This window comes from Nicotiana sylvestris, chromosome 9, assembly GCF_000393655.2.
Source record: "Nicotiana sylvestris chromosome 9, ASM39365v2, whole genome shotgun sequence".
Taxonomy (NCBI): Eukaryota; Viridiplantae; Streptophyta; class Magnoliopsida; order Solanales; family Solanaceae; genus Nicotiana; species Nicotiana sylvestris.
Genome location: NC_091065.1, coordinates 124,435,498 through 124,449,549, shown reverse-complemented (window position 1 = coordinate 124,449,549; position 14,052 = coordinate 124,435,498). Strand labels below are relative to the sequence as shown.

Genomic DNA, 14,052 nt, shown 5'->3' with positions numbered 1-14,052 from the left:
TCAGACTATATTGGTGGAAACCAATTTTACTAGGTCTAAGGTCACCACAAGGAGACCTATTAAGTGAGAAGAGATAAATTTCCCAACTACTTGGACTTTAAATTTGGTTATATCCCCAAGTCAGATCACCAATGATTTGTCTAACAATGAATTTTCACATGTTACTCAAAATCCGGATGGTAGGATTTGTATTCAATTTGATGATAAGTCCACGATTTATAATAGACATCATTTTCTAGTCATAGATTCTTACTTACTGTTCAACATATTTCTCCTGTTGAACCAGTCTATGGACCAGCTCGCAATTTTGCAGCCTCTTTACATACTATCACTACAGAAATTAGTGATAAGCTTGTTGAAAGGGTTAAAGTTAACCCTCAAACAAATATTGTTCAGGACAACGATAATGTTTCTGATACGAATATTCCTTCTGCATCCGAAATGGATTTCAATGAGATTTAAATGATCCCACATCAAATTGATTATAGCCCAGGTTCTCGGGCAAGAAAATATATTCAAAAAGAATTTTTTAGTGATAAATGGAGCCATTTTAAAACTTGGTTTTTCGACGCTTATAACAAAGATGATTTAAATAATATTTCTCAAGAGTTTTGTGAAACTTGTGCTTTGCATAATCAAATTATGTATTTTGTTCCCTGATTTATAAAAACTTATTTACCACTTTATATAAAGGTTTTGGAAAGATCTTATAAAGATGAGAGTGGTAATATTACTAAAGCCATATACCCTCCTCAAGCACCTTTTATTTTACCTAATAATACTGGTATCACATTTGCTGCTTTCCAAAAATTTGTTGATGAAAATGTTGCAGCAGTTAGTATCGCAGAGATCAATAAATTGATTTCTCAAAATAATTATTTGGGTTTATATGTAAAAATTTTGGGAGAACATATCGGTTCTCTTGACAAAAAACATGATGATTTGATTGTTTTGATAAAAGAAATGAGTACTAACAAAAAGATAATTGATATTGCCTCCACTTCAGGAAGCAAATCAAATGATCAAACTGTTCTCATTCATGTTCAAAGACCTCCTGAGAGTCAGGATTTCAAATTTAAATCTTTTGATGATTTAGAAGAATTTCTTGATAAAAAGCTTTCTGGTTTAAATATTAAACCAAATGATTTATCAAAAATATTTGCTGATAAAATTGAGACTATTTCTGATTATAAAAATGAAACTTGGTCAGAGTTTAATAAACTCAAGGGTTTAATTTAACCAAATAGTAAGTATGCTGGCAAACACAGAATGCAAACTTACTATTATCCTCGTCCTACTCCTCAAGATGTTTTGATAGAGGAATGCGATTGGAATAAGACTAATACGTCTTACAACGGTTCCGATATTTATGAATGGAATCTTGATGGTTTAACTAATAGACAGTTAACTATTCTTGTACATAGAATGCTTATGTACGCGACTATCTGTAAAAGTGTTAAAAATACCGATAAAACTATTTGCAAAATGATTATTGTAGGCTTTACTGGCCAACTTCGTGGCTGGTGGGATAACTATTTATCCACTGAAGAAAAAGCCTCAGTTATTAATGCTATAGCCACTGACGAGGGAGTTCCTAACTTAGGCATGACTCTAGTAAAAAATAGAGAGGATGATGTTTATACCCTCGTCCTTACAATTCTAGAACATTTCAATGGTAGATTTATCAATCAGCATGAGATTATCCGTACTCTGCTAAATGGGCTTAGATGTAAGACTCTTAGTGAATTCAGATGGTACAAAGATACCTTTATGAGTAGGGTTATGGAATTACCCGAAAATAAATATGAGCATTAGAAAGCTAAGTTTATAGATGGCCTTCCCTCCTTATTTGCTGAGAGAGTAAGAAAAGCATTAAGGGGTAGTTACGGCGAAATTCCGTATAAGAATTATACCTATGACAAACTTATAGGAGTTTGTACACAAGAAGGATTAAACTTGTGTAATGAGCTGAAACTAACGAGACAGATTAAAATAGATAAGCTTAAAGAGAAATCTCAATTAGGAGATTTCTGTACCAAGTTCGGTATACCAGAAATTTCCACCTATAGTAGGAAAAGAATAATAGATATCATAGATATCCTAACCCTGATAGCCCGTATAAGAAAAAGAGATCTAGATATAGATCTAAGGAAGAGCGTGATACTAGAAAAGCTTATCGTAAATCTACTAGGTTTGCGAAGAATAGGTCTAAGCGAGATCTTGCTGACATTAAGTACTATAAGTGCAGAAAATTTGGTCATATTGCTCCAAATTGCAACCTTCAAAAGCTGAAAACCTTAAAACTAGATGATGAGCTACGTGATAAGGCTTATAGTTTGTTATACACTTCTGGATCAGAATCTGATTATAATTCTGAGACTGATTCTGAAGCTGAAGTTGATTTACTTGATTTATCTGATAATGATAAAAATATTGATAATACTTGTACAGCTTGCAAAGGTGATATTTGTACTTGTGATGATGATGAATTTTATAAATTATAATCTCAATTTCAAGATTTGAACATGAAAACCGTTACATCCGAAAATGTAATATAACTTCAGAAAGAAGTTACCGATGACAAATTTCGTGAAAAATTATGAATTTAGCTGCAGGTTTTAGTTCTAGTGGCTCAAAATCTTTTGAAAAACAAAAGAACGAATTTGAATATTCTGCGCCTTATTCTTTGTTTGAAATTAATAATCGTCTTCATAAGGCCAATACGCCAAGCAGAGATGCTTCTTTTGACGACTTAGAAGTCGAAATTGAAAACTTAAAAAGAGATATTAAGTCTCTTAAACAAAATCAAATGATTTGTGACCATTGGATTACTCAGATAGAGAAAAATAATTCTCTAACGAATTTTGCAACTAATGGAATTTCTGTTTTTTTTATTGACAAAGGAAAAGAAATTTCGGATTGCAATGATAATGAAAAACCTGATATGTTTTTAGGTATGATGCAAATAGTTACTACTCATAACTGGTACATTAAATGTACTATTTTGATTGACAATATCAGTTTTTCTATAACTGATATAGTCATGATTGATAGTGGAGCAGATGTAAGCTGCAGCCAAGAAGGACTAGTTCCTACTAAATACTTTCAGAAAACCACCCATTAAAAATATTGAGTATAAATATATTCGATACTCTAAAAGTATATATAATATATATAAGCTATATATATAAGGCAATATATATATATATATATATATATATATATATATATATATATAATTATGACTTAAATCTTCTAATTAAAATTTAAACACAAAATAAATTACAAAGAAATATTCAAGGGAATGCCTTATAATTTTTATTATTACGAAATTAACAAAAAATGGCAATATATTTCTTAGTCTTCCTCCCTCCAATGGAATGAGCACAACAAGGTACTAATACCACCATTAAAAGGAAAAAAAACTAATGAAGATGTGCCAAAATACAAGTTACATATTAGTCTATGTATTATCTCTAACAAATTTCATAAATCCTTCAAGGTCCGGAGGAATTTCCGTTGGTGGTGATGGAAAAGAAGCTTGTTCATCACCGCTTCCGGGCGAAGCAACATCCTGCGCAAGTTCCGCTAGCATTTCTTCATAAGTTTCGTCTATCTCTGGTTGTGATTCAACAAATCCAAAATTTCTTCTTTCCGAACGGATCCAATCTCTGAAGAGTACTGATTTTTCCAAGCTCTCCCTCATAGAAGCTCTATAACCACCGATTTTTGCCAAAGTGAGGGTTAGAAGGAAAACTATAGGGTAATCACATAACAGTAACCATTTTTTCCAATTCTTCATGATCTTTATTTGGATCGTAATATAAAATGCCACCGGTAACAGTGTTAATTCCCGGTTGAACTAGATTTGACCCGGTACTAGGGTTAACCTCATTACCTACACTTGTCCCCTCTTGCGCAACTTTCATTTGAAGATATCTAGCTTTATCTCTAGGGTGTATCTTTATGTGTCTAGTCAAAGTACCCGTACCGCTATGGTCTCCAGTATATTTATGCGCCATCAAAGCCCCACAAGTTTTACACTTAGCCTTATTTTGAGCTCTTAGTTGAGTAAAAAAGTTCCAAACAAGAGATGTTTCAGGCCGTCTAGAAGGTTGTCTATTAAAAGTAGGGGGCACTACAGGGGGGTTAGGCGGGACATCATTTGGATTATTTTCAGTTGGGTTAACAACAGGACTAGTAGGTGTATCATCTAAATCCGGTTGCGTTTCATCTAAATCATCATTTTCATCGATAGTTTGATTACCATAAAGAGCATTCATAACTTCATCATTTAATTGTTGACCTGGTGCAATATCATGGCAAAACTAACTATCGAAAAATTGAAAACAAGGGTTATCACTATCAAGAATAACAGGTGGAGGAAGACGGGTAATAGGTCTGGGTCGGGGAGCCGGGGGAGGAGTAGTAGCTTGGCGAGTAGATTCACCAATTTTAGATTTTCACTTACCCTTACCACCAAATATTTTTTTCAAAGAAAAGTCCATATTAATTATAATTATACATACTAAAACAAACAAAACTATAATAGTTAAACTTAAGAGTTGGAACGTACCGAATTGACGAACAACTTCTTGAAAATTGTATATCGTTGAAGACTTCAATTCACCAACTTCACAATTGTTCACAAATTGCAATAATAAAGTAAGCAATTATAGAAGAAAATTAGAGGGAGATTGATAAATTTGTGAGTCAAAATGAAAGAATGAGGGGGTATTTATAGTTGAGAATAGGGAAAAAGTGTAATTATAAAAAGTTTGGAGTTAAAACAAAGTTTGGGGGCCAAATGACTATTTTTTAAAAAACCAAACGGTTAGTTTTTAATTTTTTTTTAAAAATAGCCGTTTGGCCCGGTTGAACCGGCCCAGGCCCGCCCGCCGGTCCCGGGCTCGCGGTCTCAACCTGGAGGACCAGCCCACAGTGGGCTCCAAGGACCGTTTGAACCGGCCCGTTTGGCCCGTGGTCTCGCGGTCTCGGGCTGGGCCCAACCCACTTATATGTATGTGTGACTGTCTGTAATTAACTGTATTGAGTCTAAATCCTGAACTTGTCTATGCCTTCGCACATTGTTCACAGCAGTGGCGGACGCACGTGGTGGCAAGCGGGCTCAACTGAACCCGCTTCATCAAAAAATAATATTGTGTATATGTATAAATTACGATTAAGGCTGCGTAAATTTTGTATAAATATTTTATTTGAACCCACTTGACAACTACTGTTTTACGACTAAAATTATATATTTCTAAGATTGAACCCGCTTGCACAAAATCCTGGGTCCGCCACTGATTCACAGGACTTGCTGAACATCTGTATACGGCATCTCCTTCTACGGAATTCTAATGTTATAGTTTATGTCTGTTTTGCACCCTGTATAATCTGGAATCTGGAGATCAGAAGGCATTGTTTCAAGACTTCTAACGCATTATCTGCTTTAATTAAGTTGACAGAAAGTTTTACTGTTTTAGGATGGGAACGTTCATATATTCAACCAAAAGAAATTGAAACCATCCTACCCCACTCCCTATCGACAGGGGATTAAAAAAAACAAAATAGAGGTATAGTAATACATATATAAAGTCAAAGTTCAATGGTAATGTTAGGGAAAGTCTCTCGCTCCTCTCCCTCTTTTTCTTGGTAAGTAATTCCTTCCGGAGTTGATCCAGTGGCATCTTAGTTAGGACGAGTGGATTGATTTCCTTTGCACCACGGAAAGAACTGAAAGAGAAAGAGATAGACTGATATCCAGACATTGCCTAAGAGTTAGTTATGGGCTCACGTGAATCCAATGATTTTTAATTAAGAAATTCACTAAATATCTCTTACTATATAAATGTGAGGCTGTTTTTTTAAAAACTTAAAAACTTAAAATTCTAGATCCACCTCTATCTGTTGATAGACAAATATTATCTAGCAATAGAAACGTGGAGAATAGGTTAAGATTTTCAAATTTATTTGTATGCTTTAATATGCACTAAGACAAGAAGTTATGCCCACAGAAATATTATTCGTTGAGTGCAAAAGTTGGTAAAGAAAATAAGATGCCTGCGTCGTGCTATCTGGGTCGGCAAATGATGTAAGGTCATTCAAGAATTTGCAGTAGTACTTAAGTCAATATATTCCACTTAAAGTTCTTTATTGTATAAAATACTACTCAATTGCTAAATCAATCAAATAATCTTTCGAAAAGCCATGCATTAATATTTCAGAAGATCAATTTGAAATAAAGCTTCTTTTCACTAATACGTTGTTCTTTCCCTTTCTGGATCACAATAAAAGGTTTAATTTTACAAAAGCATTGTACCACATTGATCTAATTATATTTTCTGGCTATAGCTTTAGTTAATAATCTGAATAAAGTAGTACCTTTTTGGGTTTAGATTAAGCTTCAAACTTGAAAAAGCTTTCAATAATGACAACCTTGTGTGTGAAAACTTACATGGAAAGCTCAAGAACGTACAAAGGAATATTTGGCCTTTAAGCAACCTTTGTTCCAAGCAATTCTAAAACTTTTTCTCTTTATGGCTAATTCGACAGAGTACAATCTTTATTTTTTGTCTTCTGTACCATCCATTAATTTTGAACTTGACCAAATTGATCTTCCTGTTGTTGCTGGAATGGCTGTGACTCATGCAGATCTTGCGCCAAGTCGCCCTAGTACCAATTTAGGTAGCAAAATGGGTGCATTTCTTATGGTCTTGTCAATACTTCTTGGCCTCCTCTGCTTCATTCTCTCCCTCATTGCCGAAGCCACACATTCTCAAGTAGGTTTCTTTTTCGTATTTAACTTATATACGCAGATGGTGTAAAAGAACTGTATACTATAAGTATGTCTTAACATATTGCAACATGTAATTTACTTTATGTTTCAAATTTACTTTATCGTTATCTTTTAGGTGACCTGATTTTTGTAAGAAGTTAAATTATGCTACATAATTTCTCTCAAAAAGATGTACCACAATTTCTGTTGAAAACAGGGAAAGGTTCATGAAAGAAGGCCAATTTTAGTTAAAAGCATCTTTTAGAACAGTGAATTGTTGCATATTGGAATTGAAAAATACTTATGTTAAATGGAAATTGCAGGTGATATTGAGTGGGAAAGGAGGAGGGAGAAATGAATGCACATATAGTGGTAGAGGGAAAATACCTCTACTGTGTGCTTCTGCTGCATTTTTGGCTCTGGCTATTGCCATGGTGATTGAGCACACATATTTGTTGATTGTTGTGAGCAAAGCAACTCCTCCTCATATACTTTATTGGGATCCTCATTCTGATTCTCTCAACTCTCTTGTTTGGCAAGCTGGCTTCTTCTTTGTTTCCACATGGTATGTATTATGTCACCTTTCCTTCTAATCATCTTAAAATGATGTTAACATATAACTTGAGATATGAGAAAATTAGGGGTGTCAAATAGTCGGGTTGAGCCGATTTTGGACGGGTCAAAATGGGTTGAGTCAATAAATGGGCAGGTCATTGACATGCCTAAAAATTACTTGGGCTGAGGTGAGATATGTTAAGATGTACTAAAATATTCGATCCACCCCTGGTTTCAATCTTGTTTTTCCATTTTGCAAATATCCTAACAATAACATACTATAATATCTAGCTTTTGTTAAACTAGAGTTTTAAAACATCATTAATGCGTGTAGTATTTCAATCTTATAACAGGGTTTTTTTTGCTGTTGCGGAGATATTGTTACTAATAGGGCTAAGTGTAGAGTCTGGACATCTAAAAAATTGGGAAATAGCAAAGGAAAGTTGTTTAGTAGTAGGACAAGGATTATTCTCAGCTGCTGGAGTTTTTGGTCTACTGACAGTTTTCTTGGCGGCTGGTTTATACATGATAGCACTAAGAGCACAAAGACTATTGCTTCATCAAGAAAGTATAAGTCGTCAAGTCCTAGAAACCTCTATGCTTTTTGCATCTCCACCAACATCTCCTCGAACTATCATTAGACCCGTTCCTAATGAAAATCCAATTTCAACAACAGCTCAGAGTAATGAACATACTACTTCATTAGCACAGTACCTTTCTGACTTTGATAAGTATTTATACTTGGTTTGAAGAAACACAAGACTTCTGAATTTCTCCATCCTAAAAATGCATTTCAAGTTCGTCCAAGAGCTGAGGAAAAAAATCTTGTATGTTTTTACTGTTTTCCTACAAGATTGATTTGTATATAAGTTTTTACCAACTCCCTTTTTTGTTTATAGACATGACTGTTTCTAAGTGTAAGTACTACACCTTTTGATATCAAAAGAATTTTCTGTTGGGATCTCTAAAAGAACTTATTGTAAAATATGGCCCACGTTGGTTACAAGTTATTTTGGGTTTAATAAATATTAAATTAAATTTGCTAAATTTCTTTTGGCTACTTGGGGAAGTTAATTTTGATTAAAACTCCCCACTCCCCACTATGATAGAAAGTGGGATTATGCGTTAAACTACGGGTCCATCATTATTGTTCTGAAAGAAAGCAGAAAGAAAAGAGAGAAAGAACTTTTTAAGTCACAAGTAAAGGTCATATAATTTCGCTGCGAATTATCAATGGAATCGGGTATGTTTTTTGATTTATGCATTTTATAAGAAAATCATATAGTTTGACAGTTCTAAATAATTGATAGGATTTTACATAAATTGCTTATGAACCACAATTTGACAAGAGTGGGTTGCTCTAGTAGTGAGCACCCTTCACTTCCAACCAAGAGGTTCTGAGTTCGAGTCACCCAAGAGCAAGGTGGGGAATTCTTGGAGGGAAGGATGTCGAGAGTGTATCGGAAACAACCTCACTTGGAGGGAGGTATGTCGAGAGTGTATCGGAAATAGCCTTTCTACCCTAGGGTAGAGGTAAGGTCTGCGTACACACTGCCCTTCCAGACCGCACTGTTGAGATTATACTAGGTTGTTGATGTTGCTGTTGTTGCTTATGAACCACAATCTAGAACATGAAAAATACTTACATGCGGTATCAAGAGCACAAGTTTAGGAACTAATGATTCTCCGTTAAAATTAAAGTTTCCTCAATTTTGTGAACCCTAATTATGTATTTAAGAAATTTCACAATTACTGTTAATAATAATAACGAAGCAGATGTAAATTGATTTTATGTGTTGATGACCAACAATATATTTGATAATCATTTGATTTCATGATCATGTTGGCGCTGTGGATTCAGCAAGTAAAAGGATGAAATACTCTCCATGTCGTCATGTAAATGAATTCTTTAAAGGACTTAAACTGACACTTGTACGTAAATTCTTTGTTATATGGGCTTGATTTGCTTCAGAATGCTTTTAAAGTTGAATCCATGTGAAGTATATTATCAAATATATAAACTCAGTGATTCATATGTCTGCTTTTAACTTATTGTTATGAAATTGACTTACTAATTTTAAAAGGTATGCATACTGTTACTATGGTTCCTATGAATAACCTGATTATGGGATTTGCTTATTTTGTTCAATGGTGATTACAAGTACTTGTAGCTATCATTTTTAATATGATTGATAACCGTAAGATTAAACACCATTGGAACTTCTTTTACTGGAAATACTTGTTGGCACAGTAGTGTAAATTATGACAGCCCTTCTAGTTAGACAGAGTCTAGTTAAATCCAAACTTACTAATTATATTTGCAAGAATCACTACTAGAAATCCGGGAAAAAGCGATAAAAAATTAGCGACCAAATTTGGTCTGTCAAGAAAAGCGACCAAAGTTGGTCGTCAAACTGTCGAAAATAATAAAAAAATATTTGAAATACTTTTGGTCACTATTTGGCCGCAAATTTAGTCAAATTGTTGACTGAACTGGTCAGACTTGCTTGGTCAAATATATACTGAGATTAACGACCAATATTGGTCGCTAAAGTGGGACCCACATTAAATTTATTAATAATTTTATTATTATTTTATAAAACTTATAAAATATAAATATATATAATTTAAAACTTGCGACCAACGTTGGTCGCTAATTGAAGGATAAGTTGATAGCGACCAACATTGGTCGCTAACATGGGACCCAGTTATAATATTTTAATAAATATATATTTATTTTTAAAAAAATTAAAATATAAATAAATATAATTCAAAAGCTAGCGACCAAAGTTGGTCGCTTAATGAAATAGAGACCAACGTTGGTCGCCAATGTGAGACCCAGTTCTAACGTTTAACAATTTTTATTATTAATTTAAATATTATATAAAATATAAATAAATTTGATTAAAATTTAGTGACCAAATTTGGTCGCTAAATTAAATTCATGTACTGTTAGTGACCAAATTTGGTCGCTAAATTAAATTCATTTACCGTTAGCGACCAAAGTTGGTCTCTATATGGTCAAAATAAAAAATCACTTTTGTATTTACTATGTAAATAATATAAATGTAAGTCGTTAATACTTTTGTAATACAAGGGATGAATAGTACTACGAAGCGGGCGTGTGTGTCTATATATATAATATATATATACTTACGCTATATACTATGCACTAAGTATAAGTGTATTAGGTAATACTGTATCGAATATAGCTTATATATATAATATATGTACTTACGCTATACTATGCACTAAATATAAGTGTACTTACGCTATACTATGCACTAAGTATAAGTGTATTAGGTAATACTGTATCGAATACAGCTTATATATATATAATATATGTACTTACGCTATACTATGCACTAAGTATAAGTGTATTAGGTAATACTGTATCGAATACAGCTTATATATATATAATATATGTACTTACGCTATACTATGCACTAAGTATAAGTGTATTAGGTAATACTGTATCGAATACAACTTATATATATATATATAATATATGTATTTACGCTATACTATGCACTAAGTATAAGTGTATTATACTATGCACTAAGTATAAGTGTATTAGGTAATACTGTATCGAATACAGCTTATATATATAATATATGTACTTACGCTATACCATGCACTAAGTATAAGTGTATTAGGTAATACTGTATCGAATACAGCTTTATATATATATATAATATGTACTTACGCTATACTATGCACTAAGTATAAGTGTATTAGGTAATACCGTATCGAATATAGCTTATATATATATATATATATAATATATATACTTACGCTATACTATGCACTAAGTATAGACTGTTTGACCAAAATAGCGACCAACATTGGTCGTCGTTTTTGACCGTTTGACCAAAAGGCGACCAAATTTGGTCGCTTTTGTAGGATATATATATATATATAAAAGAGGAAAATAATTATTTTATTTATTTAATTTCAAATATAGCGACCAAAGTTGGTCGCCATTTTGGTCAAACGGTCAAAAATGGCGACCAACGTTGGTCGCTATTTTGGTCAAACAGTCAAAAATAATTTGGCTACCAAAATAGCGACCAAGTTTGGTCGCTATTTTTTTTAACAGGAGCCAAAACGGGTTTCAGGTCCATTCTTTCAAAATTATTCCCCAAATTAAAATCTTTCTCCTCTAACACTCAAAACCCCTTCCCCCATCTACGCCCCCGCCACCGGCGACCCCTGACGGCAGTAGCAAATTCCGGCGACCTCCACTCCCAAGGTTAGTTTCTCTCTCCTTTCTTTTATTTTTCCGAAAACAGTGATTTTAGGGGTTCAATTCCAATATATTAGGGTTCAAAGTTATATATTATTTGTTCAACTATGTTTAGTTCAAAGTTAATTCTATGTTAGGGTTTAATTTCTCCATGTTAGGGTTCAATTTCTCCATGCCAGGGTTCAATTTCTCCATGTTATATATTATTTGCAATTTTTAGGGTTCTTATTAATACTTTTAGGGTTCAAATAAATTAACTATTTAGGTAGACTAATTTATATATGGTGTTAAATTTCATTTTATGAAGCAACAATAATAGGATATGAATTGGACTTTTAGTAAACTAAAAAAAGATTAGGCTATGAATTAACTAATTTAATTTGTTCTTGTTTTATTTAAATAGATGGAACATCGTTCTTGGATGTACAATAGGAATTATCCTAATCGGCGGAGATTGCGGGAGGATTTTGTAGAAGGGGTTGAGGACTTTATTAGACATGCAATGTCACTTCCGCCATACATAAAAGAAGGAGTAATTAGGTGCCCTTGTGTTAAGTGCGACTGTATGAAGTTTGGAAAACCGGAGGAAGTTAAGGTTCATCTTTATATGGTGGGGTTTATAGCGAATTACTTTGTGTGGACTAATCATGGAGAGATGGATGGTAGCCATGGGATATTTCATAACATGGTTGTTGGTGAAAGTAGTAGGTCGAGAGAGAATAGAAATAGTGATTCCAGAATTCATGATATGGTTGCGAATGCTTTTGGAATGCACTTTGGGGGTGAGCCCAACGAAAATGTTGAACAAACTCCTAATGACGAAGCAAGACATTTTTATGAACAGTTAGAGGAAGCTAGTCGTCCACTACGTGAAGGACGTCCGCACTCTGAGTTGTCTGTTGCAGTTAGATTACTAAGTATCAAATCTGATTGGAATATTTCTCAAGCAGCCATGGATTCTTTCATTGACCTTATGCGTGAACTAGTTGACGAGGAAATCGAATTACCTGGTGATTTCTATAAGGCAAAGAGATTAGTTTCTAAGTTAGGACTTTCGTCAATGAGAATTGATTGTTGTGAAGATGGTTGCATGTTATATTATAAAGATGATGCAAATTTAAGCAGTTGTAAATTTTGTGGAAAGTCTCGTTTCAAGAGGCTTTCCAGCGGGAAGATGGTCGCTATCAAGGCGATGCATTATTTACCTCTTATACCTAGGCTAAAGAGGTTATATGCGTCGATGAAACCTGCTCCTCATATGAGATGACACTTTGAAAATAGAAGACCACCTGGTGTTATATGCCATCCTTCAGATGGAGAAGCTTGGAAGCACTTTGATAGGACATATCCATGTTTTGCTAGTGAACCAAGGAACATTCGGTTAGGTCTATGTGTGGATGGCTTCACGCCTTTTTCTGTATCTGCGACACCGTATTCATGTTGGCCTGTCTTTCTTACATCTTATAATCTACTACCCGAGTTGTGCATGACTAGTCCATATATATTCTTAAATTGTATTATCCCCGGTCCACGTAATTCGAAAAGTTTGATAGATGTATATTTGCAACCTTTGATTGATGAGCTAAAACAATTGTGGTACGATGGTGTTGAAATATATGACATATCAACCAAGCAGAATTTCAATTTGCGTGCTAATTTAATGTGGACAATTAATGATTTTCCTGCGTATGGAATGTTGTCTGGGTGGATGACTGCTGGGAAGCTAGCTTGTCCTTACTGCATGGAAAATAGTAAAGCGTTCACTTTGAAACATGGCCGAAAGCAATCATGGTTTGATTGTCATCGTCAATTGTTGCCCGACGGTCATGAGTTTAGAAGGATGAAAAATGCTTTCAAAAAGAATAAGCTGGAATATGATTATCCACCTCCGATACTTTCAGGTGATTAAATTTGGGAGAGGGTCCAGAACTTCAGCAAAGTTACTGAAGTTCCACCGCATAGATTCCCCGGATACGGTGTTACTCATAATTGGACCAAACAGAGTATATTTTGGGAGTTGCCTTATTGGAAGGATAATCTTCTCCGTCACAACCTTGATGTCATGCATATTGAGAAGAATTATTTTGACAATTTGTTCAACACAATGATGGATGTTAAAGGTAAGACAAAGAATATTGTAGGCATGAAATCTATCTACAAGCCTCTAAGAGTACATAAATGTCATAAAAGTCGGGACAGCGCCCCGCCATACTAATCAATATATGTCTAAATCATACTGACCAAATAGACAACTCCAGAGCAAGTGCAGTACACCAACACCTTCCACTGAGCTGATAGCCTACTAGGATGACTCTCAACCTGTCTATCGGGATTTGCGGGCATGAAATTATCAGGACCCAAGATCCGCTAGTCGTGATGGCACCTAACCCAACCCGGTAGGTAAGCCAACTAATAACTTTCAATAATGTTAGCAGGTCAATTAAACATAATAAATTATCTAGATCTAATATAT

The 14,052-nt window shown here is 34.2% G+C and overlaps 1 protein-coding gene across 2 annotated transcripts; it reads left to right on the top strand.

Moving 5' to 3' along the window:
• The first annotated feature begins 6,301 nt into the window (after nt 1-6,301).
• Nucleotides 6,302-9,120, top strand: LOC104244041 (uncharacterized). Of its 2 annotated transcripts, XR_011402306.1 has the most exons (4): nt 6,302-6,782; nt 7,102-7,343; nt 7,687-8,160; nt 8,644-9,120. XR_011402306.1 is itself a non-coding variant. In XM_009799340.2 (3 exons), the coding sequence occupies exons 1-3, from the start codon at nt 6,540-6,542 to the stop codon at nt 8,081-8,083; spliced, it is 882 nt and encodes a 293-aa protein (XP_009797642.1). In that variant the 5' UTR covers nt 6,302-6,539; the 3' UTR covers nt 8,084-8,303. The 2 variants fall into 2 exon arrangements, 1 of the variants encoding a protein (XP_009797642.1); XM_009799340.2 differs by lacking the exon at nt 8,644-9,120 and having other exon boundaries at nt 7,687-8,303.
• Nucleotides 9,121-14,052: the final 4,932 nt, after the last annotated feature.